This window comes from Coccomyxa subellipsoidea, assembly GCF_000258705.1.
Source record: "Coccomyxa subellipsoidea C-169, whole genome shotgun sequence".
NCBI classification, from domain to species: Eukaryota; Viridiplantae; Chlorophyta; class Trebouxiophyceae; family Coccomyxaceae; genus Coccomyxa; species Coccomyxa subellipsoidea.
Genome location: NW_005178029.1, coordinates 935389 through 954221, shown reverse-complemented (window position 1 = coordinate 954221; position 18833 = coordinate 935389). Strand labels below are relative to the sequence as shown.

The 18833-nt window shown below is 53.8% G+C and overlaps 3 protein-coding genes across 3 annotated transcripts; 2 read left to right on the top strand and 1 right to left on the bottom strand.

The window, feature by feature from the left end:
- Positions 1-212: 212 nt before the first annotated feature.
- Positions 213-4128, top strand: COCSUDRAFT_48417 (hypothetical protein; the record flags this gene model as incomplete). Its single annotated transcript, XM_005645297.1, has 9 exons — positions 213-303; positions 414-474; positions 630-785; positions 1042-1239; positions 1976-2178; positions 2463-2601; positions 2851-3010; positions 3203-3884; positions 4093-4128. The coding sequence occupies exons 1-9, from the start codon at positions 238-240 to the stop codon at positions 4126-4128; spliced, it is 1701 nt and encodes a 566-aa protein (XP_005645354.1). The 5' UTR covers positions 213-237.
- Positions 4129-6272: 2144 nt separating this feature from the next.
- On the bottom strand, positions 6273-13276 carry COCSUDRAFT_18080 (peptidase C19, ubiquitin carboxyl-terminal hydrolase 2; the record flags this gene model as incomplete). The annotated part of the gene is made up of 5 exons (XM_005645296.1): positions 6273-6599; positions 6895-7122; positions 12012-12140; positions 12466-12729; positions 13082-13276. Coding segments are annotated over 5 exons (1143 nt in total), but the record flags the coding sequence as incomplete, so codon positions are not given.
- A 2611-nt stretch (positions 13277-15887) lies between these two features.
- On the top strand, positions 15888-18494 carry COCSUDRAFT_3701 (Sodium/hydrogen exchanger; the record flags this gene model as incomplete). The annotated part of the gene is made up of 7 exons (XM_005645295.1): positions 15888-16027; positions 16179-16350; positions 16525-16680; positions 16909-17046; positions 17242-17566; positions 17809-17962; positions 18356-18494. Coding segments are annotated over 7 exons (1224 nt in total), but the record flags the coding sequence as incomplete, so codon positions are not given.
- Positions 18495-18833: the final 339 nt, after the last annotated feature.

The window sequence follows — 18833 nt, the reverse complement described above, 5'->3', positions numbered from 1 at the left end:
AAGAGGACAGGGCGATGGGAGGCCCATATTTGGGACTCCAGCGATCCTTCCAGCAAAAAGGGGCGACAGCTGCATCTTGGGTCATTCCCAAGCGCTGAGCCTGCAGCACTGTGCGCCCCCAATCCCTTAGATTTTCTGTCATGCATGTGAATTACTGGCAGCCTCTAAATAGGGGGGCAACCTTAATGAGGCGCTCTTTTGTTGGGATCCAGGGCCTATGACAGGGCGGCTGTGAAGATGAGGGGCGACTCTGCCAGCCTCAACTTTCCAAACACAGACTATATGGAGGACGCGTTCATGAAGGTACAATGACTTGCGAGTGGTATAAGGAAAGAAGGCCTCAAACTTCCCCTTCTGCAGAAGCACACCGCATAAGGTCAAGCGTGAGCTCAAGTCCTGATGGTGCTGCGCAGAAGTATGGGCACCTACCGAAGCAGTCCTACATCCTCAAGCTCAGGCAATGGGCCCAGGCACGTGCACCACTCTATCCTCTGCAAGGCAACCTGACCCCCAATTGTCTTCGACTCTCAACAAATAATATCCACCCTGAAGGCTTGGACCCCTGATTTGCCTGTGACAGGTGTCCTGCAGTGCATACCACGCCATAATTGTGATGTTGAATGTGTAAGGGATGGTGCAGAGCATTGAGGGGAGTGGGGATGACGCGGGCCACCCAGGAGGCAGCAGCGACAGCCCGGCAGCAGAGCAAGAGGCCGCACTGCCCAGGAGCATTTCCAGCCACCGGCGCAGCTCACAGGCATTGCCGGAGCTCTCCCAGCCACAAGGTGCTTATTATTGACTTGATCAGCAGATCCCATCAGCACATGCAGTACAGTAGCACACACCCGACAGCCCGACTGGACAACTGCACTGTGCCGATGAGGTTCCTTTTTGGAATTCTATATCCTTGTCGCCTTTCTGCATTTGGACCATTGCATCCCTGCGTAACCTTCTTGCAGCGACAAAGGCTCGTTGGTCCTCTAAGTGGCTGTGATCCCGGCATTCGAACAACAACAGCCAGACCGTCAGCATTTCCCACAGGTCAGGCGGCGGGTGCGAGGAAAGAGGTGCAGCAGGAGATGGCAGCCACAAGGAGGAGCTCGCGCATGGCACGCAGGCAACTTCAGATGGGCGCCGGGAGATCGTTCGAGCAGCCGCCGCGGCCGCCGACCTACTTTGGCAGCGTTGCGCTCGCAGCGCACCCCTTCCCCACCGTCTCCACCATGGCATTGCACTTCGGTGCGCGCCCCTTTCAGTGACCTCTAACCCTGACTCCTACACTACGGATTAGTCAAAATTGGCAATGAGGTGCGCCAAAAATTCATTATGTCCCTGAGCCAGGCGCTGCATTAGTGTTCACTGTCTTGCGCCCTGGAGATGAGATGGGAAAACTGTGGCAAGTCCAAGACCAGGTAGATCCTAGTCCACATCACATCAAGGGTACTGAGCGTCAGATCTGCAAGTGCCGCTGATCAGGCTCGAACCAGAATTTTTTTTTATTTATGCTTGAAGGGAAGCTAGGTGTCAGAAGCAGAGGGCTTGTGTGTTCTGATGCAGGGGACATGCCCGGGAGGGTGTCTGAGACGTGGCTGGACATGACATCCAGCGACAGGAGTCACCATGAGCACGACGGCGGCGAATGCACAACCCCTCTTGGCCACCGCGCCCGCTCCCCTTTTCTCCTAGGCGCGTCCCCTCTTCCTCGCTATCACATTACAGGGTCACCCTCTGTTCCAGTGGCCAGCAATAATCCTGCGCGATGTGTCCTGCTGTTGCAAAAGCTCTACACAGTCCTTGCCAAGCTGGCAAGGTACCTAATGCACCTTGCATTATGTTTTTCAATTCCAGCCACATCCAATGATCAAGCCTACTTCTGAAATATCTCAAAGGTGCTGTGAAGAATCTTCAATTTGAAAGTTGAATGTTGATATATTTCATATTGAAACTGAGGATCACGTGGGGATGCGCAACGCAGGGGCTCCGGGGCAAAGCATGCTGCGGCCGGAGCACTTGCTGGCTTCTCACCAGCTGCCGGAATTTCTGGAGCAGGAGGACCGCGCCTGGCACAGCAGCCATGGCCTGGCCAGCCTCAGCAGCGGCTGGGGCCGGGAGGAAGCTGCCAACTGGCCTGTCTTCCCCGGCAGCCCCCTCGTCAGCATACCAAACCCTGCACAGCAGGTGCCGCAGTGCTCCCACACAAAATCTCAACTAAGATTGTAATATTATAGAGTACTATGTATACTATTCTGCACTCCTTGGCAGCTAGTAATTAGGCATCTTCAGCATTCGTTCCTTTATGAAAGGGTCATCAGCCACCGCCATATGACAAAGCAGGTCAACATAGAACAAGCATACTTCTGCTACACCCGTCAGTATTGAGTGGTTGGAATAGAGCATTGCCGTGCAATTCAGAGTGCAAGGGGCTGCTCATGCATGAACATGCTGTGTGTGGTGCACTGCAGGCTGCGCAGAGCGGCATGACGAGTGCAGCACCGCAGCACGCCGCGCGCTTTGCTCCTGTGGAGAGCATGCTGAGCAGGGTCATGGCCCGGCCCGGCTCTTCCAGAAGCGCTCCCGTGCAGCGCACGCCCCTGGACGCCGGTACACCCACTCTTCACATTCAATCAAAGTACTGGTAAAGTATTAAGTGGCATGTCCAGCATCACTTCGTCACAGCCTGCAGTTTCCACTCCGCCACGGGACTATAAGAACCCAAATGTAGGCAGTACATATCACGTAGTAATTTAGATTCAGCAGGTAGCTGATGTTGAGCTGGCATACAATGTGACCCAGCCCCTTCCAACTGCTGCCCTGTGTCTTGTACAAGTATGGGCTCTCGATGCTGTACAGGGCCATCACAGGGGCTGCAGGGCTCTGGCAGTGAGGGGCAGCAGAGGAGAGGCGGCACCGCGCCGGTGAATCTGCCGCACCTGCCCCTCGGCTTCCCAGACCTTCACCTGCACCTGATGCAACAGGACGCTGACGAGGGCATCCTAGTGGATCAGCCCAGGTCTGCCTACCCATGATCAGCTATCAGATTCCAAGCTACTTTCCCACCAAGTCTGAGTTGGATATTCAGTGCTGGCAATCTCTGTCAATCACTCAGTGCTGGTACAATTGCAGCCTGTGACGTCTCAATGCCATGTGTTTGGGAGCCAGAACTATCAAGAGGAGCACTGACTCAGCTGCCCCTGGCCGCCAGGGTGTTCACTTCAGCGGCGCAGATGCTGTCGGACATCCTGCCCTCGACGCTCATCACCATCGGCGCGCCGCCCCCGGGAGACGGCCAGCCGCCGCAGCCGCGCCCCCGGTCCGCCCTGCCCTCCGCGCCAGACACCTCCATGCAGCACTCCCACCACCGTACCTCCGTCAGTGCTCCTGCGCAGCGTCATCCCGCTCCCGGCATCACTAGGCAGTCACAGCGCGCCGGCAATGTTCACGCATGGGAATGCCTACAGCCAGAATCGGACACACAACAGGCCGAGCGGCGCGCGCGGCCGATGGGCCGCTCTCACAGCTTCCCAGCCCATCTTCAGGCCCAGCTCGCCCCCTCCGCAGGCAGCATTTACGGTCTGCAGCTCCTGCCGTCCGCCGCGATGCTCCGCACTGCATCTCACTCTCAGGCGCTGGGCGGCGGGGCGGGTCTGCATGCGCACCCAGAGCGGTCTGAGGGGGAGCCAGATCTGGCGCCGGTGGTGGAAGGCGAAGGGGTGGACCGCGAGGGCGGCGGGGAGGCTGCGCCAGATCAGGCGGCGAGCCAGGAGGAGCAATTACTCATCTCGGGCGGTTCCGCGCACCTGGGCACCGGCATTGGCCTCGTGGCGAGCGTCACGCAAGAGCACTCCTCCTGGGCAGATGCCAACCCAGAGCCCGCCCCACAGCAGGTGAATCTTGTCTCTCTGGAACTTCTTTTGTTTGTCGCAGACCATGTGGCCTCTGAAGCTTTGCATGCCTAGTAAATTTCTTTTGAGGCGCTGGTCAAGAATGGAATTGCACAGGGATATCCTCTATGGACGTCTGCCTGGGTTAGATCTCATAGTGTTGGTGTGTTGGAAATTTTGAGGGTGATTTATACTTGTGTTTGTGCTGGAGGTTGCGGCTGCAGCTGAGCCTGATGGAGAGACATAAGGTCCAAGGCTATGGGGCACCATGGCCACCAACAAGCGTTGGATGTGATGGCGACCGGCAAAGGCAGACACTGAATGCAATACTTTGCATATCTGCTATCTCCACAGAAGAAGGGGTGCACCAGTGTCCACAAGTAACTTATCTGGATGTCCTTCTTCTGGGCGCGATTTGATGGAGGCAGAGTTGTTTATCCATGCACGGTACAGAGGTAAGACACACGAACAAGAATCATGAATTCTTTGGAGAGATGGGCGCTGAGACACCGCAGGCATCATGGCGGCATCCATTTCTAAATTATTATTCTCCTCTCTCTCTGTCTGGTATGCATATTCCTTTCTGCTGGTATGTTCTGGAGTCTCTTTAGAGGCTCTGGACATCAAAGACCCAAAGGGGCCAAAACGAATGCATTGCATTAGCAGGTGCTGCAACATGCACGCAGCCGTTTGCAAGTATGGGCAATTTTGTTGCTTGATTCTAGAGTACCAAAAGGGGTGCACTGGGATGTGCACAGACCGTCTGAGACAGCTGGCGTGATCAAATGAGTGTGTTTGATAATTTGAAGCTCTGCTGCAAAGGCTCATCAGAGCTTCGGAGCACGCAGCCTTAATTGATGAATGATCCATGAATGACTTACAGCTAGTTGCTTCATGTTTGCACAGCCCGGGTTGTAAAGAAGGTGTGTGCGGTGTCACTGGAGGGCATGCAAGATGCATGTGCACGTAGATTGCATTCAAAAGTGCCCCTGTCGTCCTCTAAAGTTTTCTTCTGCAAAATTCTTCTGCTGTTACAAATATCTTTGCTACAAGTGTGCACAGGACATGAAGATGCATGCTGCAAACCCTTTGCATGCAGGCACATGTCCAAACAATATAAGTAATACGGGTGACATGTCTCGCAGAACGTTGCTCATGCAATTGCGCACCTTCTAGACATCAATGCATTTCTAAAGTGAGTTCATGTTGGTTCCAGGGTTCTTTGCCATGTCACGTAAGGTGCATGCAATGAAACTCTTCACATCACAGCACAGCACGAATCTATATCTTGCCTAACATTGAAGGTGATCTCTGTGAGACAGTCAGTTCCTTCCCAGCCGACGTTGTGTCTAAATCTCGGCAGCTGTCATGCGTCAAAACAGTTTGCGGGCCGAGGTGAAGCCATTGCAACTCAATTCCTCCTCCTTAAACGCCGCTGACTCGAAAAACTGCGCACCCTGCCCACCTGTAGCAACCGCAGCGGCACTCAGAACTTACAACACTGAATGACCACATAATAGACAAGGCCAGTTCCCCGCTGCCGCGTTGGGAGGAGACAATCATGCAGCAGGAAGAGAGAGTCGGCTATCTGTGGCTTGTCACATGGAACCTGGACCAGGGTGAACATGGAACCAACCAATTGGGCTAAGTATGAGCTGGCGAGCCGCTGTCAGAAAGATATATTATCTCTTCAAGCTCAGACAAAAGCTGACCCAGCTTTTGATGGTATAATATTTGCTTGATGGTCTAAGGAGACAAAACCAGGGCAGGTTTGCGTGCTGCAGTTTTTCTTGTGCTGCGAGCACAGCAGGGACTTGTAATCCACTGGACCCTAAGGTGTTAGTTTGACCTGCTAAATCTTGTGCATCATAGGGACTTGTGCAAAGGAAGGAATGGGGCGGACCTCCGGGAGAGGTCTGCAGGGCTGCAGTGGCGCCGGCGTCAGGGCTGGTGTCGCCGTACAGGTCCTCCTCCTTGCTGCTGCCACCATCCGACAGGAACACGAACGAGTCCTCCAGCTGCGTTGTGGGCAAGCCCCCGTTCTCACGCGTTCCCTCCCCTGCCACATCATCATCCGCTGCGCCTGCCGTGCTGGCCGGCTCTGCCAAGGCGTTGCCGTTGGGCAGCGCATGCTGCTTCGGCTCTGCGCGCTGCGAGGCTTCTGCCGGCTGCTCAGAGTTGCAGGTGGCTGCTGCTGCATTCGCCATGTCCCCATCCGGTAGCTCCTCTGGCAGGGTGCCTGCTGACCAGACAAACAGAACATATGATATGTGTCCCAGCGCACCAGAATGCACTTCAGGTACTTAATTGTCCTTTCTGCACCACCGGCTTGCAAGCATCCCTAAGTGCATTATATCATTGTCCAATACATGAATGCATATTTTCTGCATTTTAGTATGTCTGAACCCTCAAGGGTCGGTATTTTGCTGCCTCGGTGGAGTGTCCTTCAATAAACCCACTGGGCCATGCAACAACGACATCAATGTCAGGGAGGGATAGGGTCGCACCGGGCTCCAGCTGGGCTTCGTGGCGGCGGCGGTAGAAGAGGAGGTAGGCGGCCTTGGACTGCACGGATGACTCATCGGCAGGGCTGACGTGGGAGTCGTCAAAGCAGTGCCAACCGTCGTCGTCCATGCGGCAGTACGCCGTGTAGTGGCCCCCGCCCAGGCCGCCAAAATGGTTGCTCACCGCATACAGGTCGTACACCGGCGCCACATCCTGCAGATGCGCAGCTCTTCTCCTCAGCATCTCTTTTACGTTGTAAAGGCGCAAAGACTCCATTGACTTCAAGGTCAGGCAGTATCAGGTCTTTCGTTGCACAATACATCGGCAATCCAGCACATTTGCTGATGTCCTCCCAGGCTGACACGCGAGTGTGGGATAGTTATCAAGACCGTGCTGTGAAGGAGTGATCCTCGCCTGGCAGAACAGGCCATGGCCGAAGGATATGGTGATACATACACGGCTGAGCAGGGCAGGAGGAAAAAGCTTGGAGGGCCATCAGGAGCGGCACCTGCTCGCGGAGGAGGAAGGAGGATAGGTCGAGGGCGGAGAGGGGGAAGTGGACGGGGGCGTCGAGTTTGTCGCGGGAGTGGCGCGAGTAGGAGAAGCGCTTGAGGTGCACCACCAGCAGCTCCGGCAGGCTCCACAGGTCTAGCTTCTTCTCCGCGCGCACGTGCTCCTTGCACCGCCCGCAGTACCACGAGTCTGCCGCGTCCAGCTGCTCCGGCTGCAGGAACGCCTGCGCACAGATACGCATGTCATGACCACATCATCGGTTGCTACTGATTACTCACTCATTCCCTGAGACCTTGGAAAGGGCCAAGACTCCTGGCACTGGTGCTTCCAAGTACCGTTCAATAAATGCAGTAAACTGCAGCTCCAATGTGCTCAGCGCAGCAGAACAACACAGTGTAGCTTCTTGTATGCGACGTTCGCTCGCTCACGATTGGTCGTCGGTGTGAAAATCGGTCAAGCTCAACTTCAGGCCCGACCTGAGCCCGCTGTGCCCGGTGCCAGAGTAAATACACACAGCAGGATCAAATCCAGCATGAACTTGAGATTGGCCTCTAGTGTATTGCTGATGATTTGTCACCCTAAAGGCATGGCGAATTGCGCAGCAGTACGACTTCAATCCGATCAACAGTTCGCATGGTTCGTCTTCCAGGAGTGCCTGGGCATTGACCATGACGCCTGTTGATAGGAATTCGCGCCAATCAAGCCCACTCTACAAGATTTGAAGTCAGAACTAATTTATTGGTGAATCAATGAGACCATGTGCAGCCGGGTGCAACAGAAGCCACATGCGCACCTCGACGCACTGGTGGAGGCTGAAGCTGGTGCTGGTGGTGGCCTGCTCGCGCTCCTGGGCGGCGCGCGCACTGTCGCTCAGCCGCGGCGACTCCAGCGCCGCCACGTCATACTCCGCAGCGCCCTCCGCCGCCCACTCCACTGCAGCAGCGCACATCGATTTTTTTAAATCCGACCCATGGCGATGTATTGCCAACACAGTGGGGTGCCTGAGTTTGACCTCACAACACTGACTTTGAAGTGAAGAAAGGAAGAAATGCAGAGTGGAGCACCAGCAAGCGCACAATCGGATCACCGAGGACCTCCAGCTCTTCCCATACTTGGTAACACTTACAACCCATCAAGCAAGTGGCCATGCAGTGGATCAGCTCTACTTTCAAGAGAGAGAAAATCAGTACCAGGGAGCTGCAGCCAGCAAGCTTAAAGATCACGGACTGGAGGCAGTGACTCATATCCACAGTTGGGTCAAATTCATTCCCGCTCGCTGCCCTTCCCATGACCAGAGCCTTGTCCCTACTTTTCAGGAGTGTCTCTTGCACACATTTGGTATGAGCGTGCCTGCAAAGTGCAGCTGCTGGGCAGTAGTGCTGGGCTCCACGTAGAGGCGGGTGCCCCCGTTCGAATCAGCCCACTTCAGCCGCCAGGGCCACTGTGCCTTCACGTCCCCATTGGCCAAGGCGATGGGCTCCGCCGTTGCATCATCATTCTCCTCGCTCTGACTCTGCGCACACCAGTCACACACTGCTATCATCCTCCGTACTCATTCTTGCTCATTGACGTCTGCCTGGCCTTCTAGATTTCAATGCCACACCAGCACGCAAGAGGCACTCTCTGTGCAGCCATCAGGCCGGCATTTGGAGACTTGTTCAATCGGGCAGTGCACAGACAGGTGCAACTGTGCCCTAAATGAGTCCAAATGACAGGCCGACCAGATTGCTGCAGAAATTTCTTCCTGCTGTGAGTCACATGCTGTGATTACATGCTGTGGGCCCAGGCGCACCTGCTGCCACATGTTGAAGGGCTGGGCTGTGGGGATGCCGCGGGGGCTGTTGTCAGGGCTCACGATGGGGCTGGCATTGGGAGTGGCCTGGGGGGTCACGTTGGGGGCCGGGGAAGATTCCAGGCACTCGTTTCCCAAAGGGGGCGGGCTGTCTGGGATGGAATTTGGGTCCGGGTCGGGGCCTGCATCAGCATAAATTCCAGCCAGTCGAAACATATGCATAGCAGCCTTGGCACCCATAGCCTCTGAGGCTCAAAACATAGACCTGCAGCAGTAAGATTCCTCAAATGCATGGCAGCCTCAGCGCTCACAGACTCCGAGTTTAATACACTCCTGAAATCAGTCGATCCTTGCATGCAGGACCAGAAACTTCCACCAAGCAGTGAGCGTCCTCAGGGCAGGCAGCCTGAGGTAATCCGCCACATCAGAAGATCGAGGTGGTCACGCACCCATGCCAGGCCATGTGCCTGAGACATTGCCCCAGGTGTCATCGTCGCCCACCCAGCCATCGTCCACTGCATTTGCTGGTGTTGCTGACGCTTCTGCAACACACCAACCAGCCTCAGACCCATCTTTGTCAAACGCCTATATCACTGGTCAATTTTTAATGTTAAGACCCCAGATACATCCAACTTGCTGTACTGTGCTGGCATGAAAGACTCCAGCGTGGGATTGATCAGGTTCAGCAGGCCCACATGTGATACCAAGGTGGAAGCATGCACACCTCCCCATTGCAGAGCACTGCTCTGCTGCTGCTCCGCTGCCACCTCTATCCGCTGCTGACTGGACACCTCGCCATCTCCTGCTGAGACAATGACAGCCTTGCTCTCACTACTCACCCCAATCGTGCAGGTTGAAAATGAACAAGATATGTCAGGCTTGTATGAGAACGAATTTTAAATACTAGGAGGTGCAGTGGATATGAGCGCACCACTGGCGCCCTCCGGGGCTTCCACTTCAATGGGGACAGACTCTTCGTCGCTAAAGGGCTGATTGAACTCCGCAGCGGCGTCCACACGCTCAGGAGACATGTCATCACCTGCCACACAATAAGAACATGTCAGCACAGAAAATGCTTGCACACAAACATGCCGCATAATTGCCAAAATAGAAGATGCTGAAGAAGAATAGAGAGACACATAGAGAGAAATTGCCACTTGCCCAGAAAGGATATGCGCAGGATGTATGCCTGTTGCCCATCTCCAAATTGACTGATTACTTTGGCATTTTACTTTGCATGGAGTGCTTGGGGCAGGAGACTGGCACAGGCTAATGAAGCCGCACCTTTGGGGTTCTCCAGCAGCTCAAAGGACTCGTGCGGGGACTGCAAGGGCCCCGACATGTCCTGTAGCTCTTTATCGATATCCATTGCGCTGGAAGGAGAGGGCCCCCCGAAAGCAGGCAGGGGTGACGCGCTCCCAAATACATCTGCTGGTGCGCCCGGTGTTGGGGTGGTGCTGCCGTTGGGCAGGGAACTTGCCCTCGCAAACATGTCATCTGCAAGGTGCGCCCACGCCCTCAATACCCTGCCTGCCAAATTGATCAGCTGCAATGAGAGTTTGCACTGGACATACAGCTGCAAGAGGCATGGGGCACATTGCCCTGTCAGAAGCATGGTGAGCACACGGACTGCGCACCAATGGCGGTGGACATGTCTCGTCCACTGGCGCTGGGGGCATTTTCTGCGTCTGATGCTGGGTGGCTGGCGTCCTCGACCTTTGGGCGCTTGAAAGGCCTGCAAACACACGGAGCCACATCTCACATCACATGTCCTGAGCTGGCCAATTCATCACTGTAAACACACTGGCAAAATCATACTCTCGACTTCCATCCGGGTCATTACAGGTTGGGAAGCTCGTTTCTATTCTGGTGATAGTTGATTGTTTCTTTCCTTGAGCGACACCAAAACATGCAGGAACATGAGAAGAGATTGGTCTCACCTGAGAGCGTCCTCCAGCAGCCTTTCCACATTGTTGGGCCGCTCCACAGTGTACTCCTTCTGGTTCCACTCCAGGTTCTCCTTTACCGTCTGCTCGCGCAGAGCCTGGATGTCATCCTCGGGCAGGAACAGCACCAGCGGCGCTGCAAACACGCTCGAGGCCTCTGACCCGCCAAAGCCCGCCCGCTTGCGCAGCCGCCGCCTGCGACCATAAGACAGCAGATGTTCTCTTCTCTCCTTTTCTTGCTTCCTAGCATAAATTTATCAGAGTGTGCAACCTGCAGATACGCTAGCAGCCGAGCAGAGCAGAGCAGCAGCCTGCAGATCATTCGTGGATCTAGTTATGCGCCGATGATTTGGCAGGAATGACATGCCAAGAAACAATGGAACCACAGGAAATCTGCTCCCAGCAGAGTGGCGCCAGAGCAAAACATAGAGGGTGGAGGCACCTCTGCAGTGACACTGCATGTCCATGCATCCACCAGAGCAAAGCCATGCATTACAGAGAAGGGTGCAAGCACCTGTGCAGAGGGAAATGCATGTGTGCATGCCTCCCTGTGAGCTTTGCGAGGGGAGAAGGGTGCCCGCACCTGTGCAGGAAATGGACCTCGCTGTGGCCGGACTTGGGGCCCTCGGCAGGGGAGGCATAGCGGTAGGCCAGCAGCTGCGCGGAGTCACGCTTTTCGGGCATGGGCTGCCCAGAGTCAGTGTAGGTGCGCGTGATGCGGTTGCCTGCCAGCAGTGCTAGCAGAAGCACCTCCATCGGGTCTGCGCTGCCGGCCACGCCCGCATGCTGAGCCAGCGCCTCATACACCGCTCCCACCGTTGCTACAGCCAGGAATAAAAACAAAGTTGGTACGGTGCAAGTTGATGGAAGATCTTCTGTCATCTTCTAGACAGATGGAAGCAAAGGTATTGGCGAGAAGAGCAGCTGTGAACTAGTGCCTCATACACCGCTCCGACCGTGGCTGCTGCAAAACATTGTAATCAATTGATGCAGAAAAAGAGAACATGACTTCATGCTTGTCGCAACTGTGGACCAGGGCCTTATCTGCCGCCCCAACCGTGGCTGCATCAAAAGCTTATAGAGTAAGGGGCCCAGCTCATGCACAGAAAGACACAATGCATTCAAATGACCAGATCGGTAGTGCACCCCTGCTACAGGCAATCATAAACTCCAGAGAACATTTATGTCTTTACCATGGATGTTGGCCGGAAGTGCCTCACACGGGATTTGCCAAACATAGCACCGGCAGTCGCAATTCAAGCATGTCCTCAATGCATGCCAAAGAAGAGGGTCGCCAGCAAGGCGTGATTGTGAGGTCAGACCTGTCTTGGGCACGTCGATGGCGTGGATGATGGGCAGCTGGGAGCCGTCGACATAGATGAGGGTGATGTAGAGGGTGCGCGTCTTGGAGGAAGGCAGCGGCAGGGACAGGTACATGAACGGGTCAAACTTGACCGAGGAGAAGCTGCACTGCGGGCAGACCAGGGTGGACTTGTACAGGCCCTGCACGCAGCCACAGGGACTTAGACTCCTCGGTCCTACACTCTCTTCAAGTGTTTATTTTGCAAAACAGGATCCGCGGGCCGGTCACAAATTGACATTCTCCAGGATATTGGTGATCAGGCAGTTCCAGTAGAACATCTCGCGTCCTCCTGGATCGACACGGTCAATTACAACCTGGAGCATTGCAACCTCTTACATGATAGCACCTGTCCTATGACAGACACACCCTTGGACAGCTGTTCAAAGGCATAGAACCACAGCATACAAAGCACCTCCACATTCGGATGTAGCATGACCATCTAGCATGGCCCTGGGTGACTGGCACCTGGAAGTGGTCGACGACGACGGAGTCGTTGCGCTTGCGGTAGTTGTCCCAGGCCTCAGCGGCGACGACCTTGTCGGGGCGGCCTTCCGCGTCGGCCTCTTCGACATAGGGCTTCTGGCGCACGCGGTTGAGGTCCTCGTGCAGGCCGTCCAGCAGGAAGGCCAGCAGCTCCTGGCTGTCCTGCTGGCTGTAGCCGCCAAACTGCGGCGCAAACCGCGCCAGCGCCGCCTTGAAGCCCTTGGGCGACACCGACCCCACCCCGCCCTGCGCAGTAAGGGATATATGGTATGTACATTTATGAACAGCGCCATAGCGCAAGCACTTGCAACAGTGAGGGCCGGCGATTTTATATCAAGATCTAGTGCAGGGGGTGGATACATGAAGGTAGTACAAGAGGGTCTACGATCAGTGTTCTTGGGAAGTAAAAGCAAGGGGCATTCACATGTCTTCCTGCTGCGCAAAGCTGAAATGATCATGGAAGGCCTATCATCTCTTAACCGCCTCAGTAGCCTCATGAAGTTGGTGCATGTGACCCCAACGCATGCTGTGACGTGCGCTCTGGTTTTAGGATGATCCTACTTTGCTTGTCTAGGAATTGCATGCAGGTGTCGCGCACCTGCCAGAGCAGCTTCATGAGGCTGCCGAAAGCTTCCGCGAGCTCGCCCTTGTTGCCGAGGGGGTTGTCGGGGTTGAGGTCGCGCTTGTAGGCGCCGGTAAGGAACACGCGCACCAGGGGCGCTGCATGCGCCAGGCACTGCACGCTGCTGTTCATGAAGCACGTGTTGCCCAGGTTGGACAGCCCCGCCAGACCCCTCTTCCTCCCCTCCACCTGAAGGCATCAAGGCACACAATATAACAACGACATGGAAGAAGAATTGTCCTGCATGTGTAGAAGTGATAGAGAATGTGGACATGTCTACCCAAAATACTGCAGTGCCCCTTTGCCCAAGCCAGGCCTGGCACACATCCATGCTATTAAAGCTGCAACAGGATGCCTTAATCAGAGATCATCTGGTCACTAATGACTAGCGGAATACACCAAACATCCACACAGCCTGCAACCCTCATTTTGATAGTGCTGCGGCTAACGCAGCGCCCCTTGCCTGGCACAGGCCACTATGATTAACAGAGCTAAGCTGCTGGCAAATATTTTCCATTTCCTCGAGGCGACGCACACCTGGTAGGTTGTGTCGGTGGAATAGCTGTTACGTCCAAATGAGTAGTTGCTGGTGGTGTTCACATTTGTGGTGGGGCGGCCCAGCTGGATGGGGGTGGCCTGGCTGGGGCCAACAGTGCTAGCCCCCCTCGGCTTCACCTCGGGAAAATTGCCATCCTCATCCTGCAATGTGATCACAGTGAGCACAAGGAATCACAAGCATTATCAAGATGCCAATAAGAAAGTGAAAGCCTGTCACGCACAAGAGCAGAAGGACGGGCCCTTGACACACGAGAGAGAGTCACCTTCTCTAGCAGCATGATCTCCTGGTTCTCGGTGAGTGTGCCCTGGGCCAATTTCTCATCAGGACTGTCATCCAGAAGGCCATTGGGGCCGTCATAGTAGTTGCCGCCCCAGTAGTCCCACATCTTCACATCCACCTCCTCCAGGTTGTACACCTTGCATGCCTTCTCCTTGAGGTCAGCGAAGGTCGCCTGCACCAGCAGCAAAACTCTGCAGTGCCTGCCATCAATGAAATCCTTTCTTTGTGGTGACACACAGCAATATCCATCATGTTCAGGCGGTTGAATGCTGTCATGTGCTTCTCTCTGGCATCTGCAGCCTACCTCCACGCTGACACTGATGGAGACAGCACTGCCGGGATCAGAGGACCGCCTGATGCGCAGGACCACGGGATATATCTCGACCACTGCCTGTCCTTTCTGCATCACTACTCTGCGTGAGATGACCGGCCCTCCACTATACAGGCCATGCAGGTAGGTCCAGGCCTCCTCCGACAGCAGCTTGAACTCTTTTCCCTCCTGCAGATGGGGCTTGAGCTTGTCCACAGCACTACTGTCCAGGATATCACTGTTGTCGATCGTGCCAGGCCGTGCATGGCTCGAATGTTCTGCCCTGATCAATTGCTGCCCTCCGGGAGGATAGCCGGCATACGCCTCCCAATCACGAAACCACCTGATCGACAAGACGATGATCAGTCGACGATCGTGACACCAGGATGCAGCCAATGCAAAGACAACCATCTGAATAGCATGCAATGCTTATATTTTTGGAATGCGGTTCAGATTGCAGTCCACTGGCGTAGAAAAGGAACGGACAAGGACCCATCGCCAAGAATAAGAAAAATATCGACAATTACGAAGCAATGGATGCCTGTAGAACAATTTGGAAGACTGATGCAGTCAGATCTCTCTGTAACTTACGTCTTGCTGACGAGGTACTGATTGTCTCCTTCCTTCAGGGGAAATCGGCTTCTCTCCCGCTGTGCAACCTCATGAGCTTCCTGCTGAGCATCTGCAGATGTGTCTGCTTCTTCGTTCACTGTCTCCATATCGACCAAGCTAGGCTCCTCATCGTCGGCAAGGGCCGCGAGATCATCGTTCCAGTCCATCACAAGATTTGCAGTAGTAGTTGCTTCACACGATTTTGTCCATTACGATCAGGAAGATCATGCCGATCATGCTTAAATTGATTTTGCTACAATTTTGGATGCTGATCTGCTTGCAAATTGAGCTGTTGTGAGGCAAGACGTTCTGAAGCAAGGCTTCAAGCATAAATTAGGTGATTCTTTACTAAAGCTGACGTGATCTGTAACCGTCTGCGCCCTGGCATCAGGGCAGCAGTGATTCGTCGCCATTTCTTGGGCAAAAGATTGCAATAGATAGACCAAAATGTCACAAGGCTCTTGGAAAGACATTATCCGTTGACATCTCCCTTCGAAGATTTTTCTTCGAGGTGCTCCTATCGGGATGTCTCACGTGTGGTTTGACCCACGATTTTGAAACCTTCACAGAAGAGTTGCAATGGAAGACGTGTCTTCAATGGATGGCACTGTGGCACCAGTAGATCCGGGTGCAGGTAGCCACACGTCTTCCTCCAGTGGTCACGAGGCGACCCATCTTTCTACAGGTAATTTACGTGAAATGCGGTTGGCATCAACTTGCGCGAGATATTGGAGCCGATGGCGTACATGCAGGCTTGTAGCAATGATGTTACTCTATACAGTCTGTATGCGCGTGATTTTGTAATCCCGAATGGATGTTTTGAGACGTGTTGTTCTGACAATGTACAGGCATGATGGTGTTCTCAATGATTTTATGGATGTCTCTCGGGCACAAAATATCGCACAGGTACTCCCTCTATCGATAAATACCTGCCAGTAGTGCCTGTACTTGCGACAGCAGCTTCATCAATCTGGGAGGTGTATGCCAACTGCATGGTGTAACAGCAACTTTCTGTGCCCAGCTCAAAATATGTGGGAGAAGGAATGTCAGCCGCCGTCACGGGGCTTGCCCTGGGTGGCATCATCCTTGTACTCAGTGGCATATTACTGGACGGCGATCTGACGCAGCAGTTGCTGACTTTCAATCACTCCAACTTCTTTGTGTGAGCGGTCCAGCCTACTGCCTTACCATGGCCCTGACACTAAGAGATTTTTATGCACGCATTGCCACCAGAAAATGCCACATTCCCTTGACCATCTCTTGATAGTTTGCATGCGTCACTGGAGCCTTACTGAGCGGCTGTGCATGTGCAGGTTTTTCTTGCCGCCCATAATATTATACGCCGGGCTGTCAGTCAGAAAAAAGGCATTCTTTCGCAATCTACCCACGATAGCAAGCCTGGGAATCTTGGGAACCTATATTGCTTTTGCAGTCATCGCCGTCACTCTGTACGGCTTCTCAAAGTTCATCAACATAACACTCGCGGTGAGCTGATCTCCTGCATAGTTTCATCAGTAGTGCACCCCACATGCATAACTTCGACGTCCTAGTCCTTTTGTAGATTTTCTGACACCCGCACCGCACACCACATATGTGAAACTTCAGTGCACCAGTCGTCCTGTGGTAACGTCATCTTATGGTGCACATGTGTGGGATCAGGACTGTTTGGCTCTGGGGGCCATATTTGCCACCACGGACAGTGTGGCCGTGCTGCAAGTGCTTGAGCAAGACCGGGCGCCGCTCCTGTTCAACATGGTCTTTGGGGAGGGCGTCATCAATGATGCCACCACTGTCGCGCTGCTGCGCACTGTGCAGGTGTGCACTTCATCAGGGCCGCTTCACAGCTTAGACAATAATGACCTTGATTGCATGCATTCCTGAGGTTGCTTCTGAGCCATTTGCAGCTATGAGAAACACTGTTGCAATGAAAGAGGCCCCTATTTTCCAGGCAGCGTTGTGTTGAGTGCTGTCACCCCGGGAAGATCACTAAAATAAGATATTCGCTGTTCTTGGCTGAGCCCTGCCGGTCTGTGGATTATGCAGCGCCTGGGCGAGACACCACAGATGAACGCGGCAACAGTGGGCATCATATTCGGCAAATTTCTGTACCTTTTTGCAGCAAGCCTGCTGCTGGGCCTAGTCTTTGGCCTCTTCTGTTCTCTGCTCCTCAAGAACTTCAACGTGCCACATGCACCACAGGTTCGCTCCTATACATGATGTCATGCCACACTGAATGGCCTTCTTGCCCTTACGACTTCCTGTCATAAACAGGAAACGACAGAATGTGCATTCAATCAGTACACGGTGATCAGGACTGTCTGTTGCTATCTCTACTTAATACATTTTAGAGACCTGTTGAGAGCCGCCTGAGGCTAGTTAGTCTTATGGGCAGACTTCAACCTGTCCATCACCATGGCACCTGTATCTACCATGACAACATGCCCCCATGAATTGCAGGCGGTGGGAATAGTGGGAATGGTGGCTTATCTGAGCTACCTAGTGGGTGACTACACGGGGCTGAGCGGGATAGTGTCGCTCTTCTGCTGCTCTGTCACAATGAGCCACTATGCACTGCACAACATCACCAAGCAGCAGAGGGCGGCGGTCCTCAGCTTCTATGAAACAATCTCCTTCATGTCGGAGGGCAGCATCTTTGTGTACGTGGGTTTGGATGCTCTTGATCCTCTCAAATGGAAGGTGAGTAATCGCCAGCATGCACTTGCCACTTGACACGACATGACGTTTAGCAACAGTTGCAAACACTTTGCCTGTGCTGATGACCATGTCATTATATAACATCAGAGTATTGCACACCTTTCCAGTCCAAGAGGTAAGGTGCATCGTGATACAAGCACCAAGTACTTCATTTGCGCCGTGGAAAGATGCTGTCTGTCTGGCAGTGCCAGTGCACACCACTGTATTCATTTGATGTACTGTGTTGAGTGCAGAACACATTTGTGGGGCCGGCGATGGCGCTGTTTGGCATCATAATGGTGCTGCTGCTGGTGAGCCGCGGGGTGTTTGTGTTCCCCATTCTGGCCGCCCACAACTACTGGTCCAAGGAGAAGCTGCCTTTCCGCCAGATCGTCGTTGCCTGGTGCGCGCGCATGCCAATACAGAAGCAAACAAGCACTTTTGAAAACCAGGAATTTGCAATGCATGTGTTTCTAAAACTCCAGCACCCATTTCAAGTGACATTATCATTAGTAACAATAATATCAAACGTTTTCCAGCCCTTGAGTCCTGCAAGTGACATATTGTATCATCAAATTCTTCCGCAAAAGAAGGGCTCTTGAGATTGGCAATCAGGAATGAGACAGCAAAGGGAAAATTGGAATGGTTGAAACGCCAGGTCTCTGATGACCAAATAACTATATAGCCCCTTTGCGTGATCCAGGCCTCCCCTTCACACATTCCTGCCATGTATTCTATGGGCAGGCTCCCCCACTTAATGGTCATCTCCTTACAACCAGAGAGAATTCAAATGCAGGTGGGCGGGGGCGATGCGCGGGGCGGTGTCAGTGGCGCTGGTGTACCTGTACTATGACCCAGATGGCACGACAGTGGACCAGATGAAGTCATCACTCATCAGCATGACGCTGACAGTCGTTTTATTCTCCACCGTCGTCTATGGAGCCATCACCAAGCCCATGCTCGATCTCCTGCTCGGTGCCAAACGTGCGCTGCCCTCTCCTCTGTGCTTGTTCTGCACATTGCCTGTTTGAAGAGCATGACAAGGGCATTTCCATGCATGCCAGCTTCTGGACATTGCTTGATCTGTGTTCTGCACTGAAATTGATGTTCAGAGTGAGGCATTCCTGAAGTTGGCTGATAGCGTGTAACTGTCTGAGTGAAGTCACAGTTGCAATCTGCCTCTGGTGAAAAGTCCATGCTCCAGGTCAGATCCATGTACTGGAGAATTCTTTTCCCGTCAGGTTTCTCTCTATACTGAATTGACGGAAGAGCCA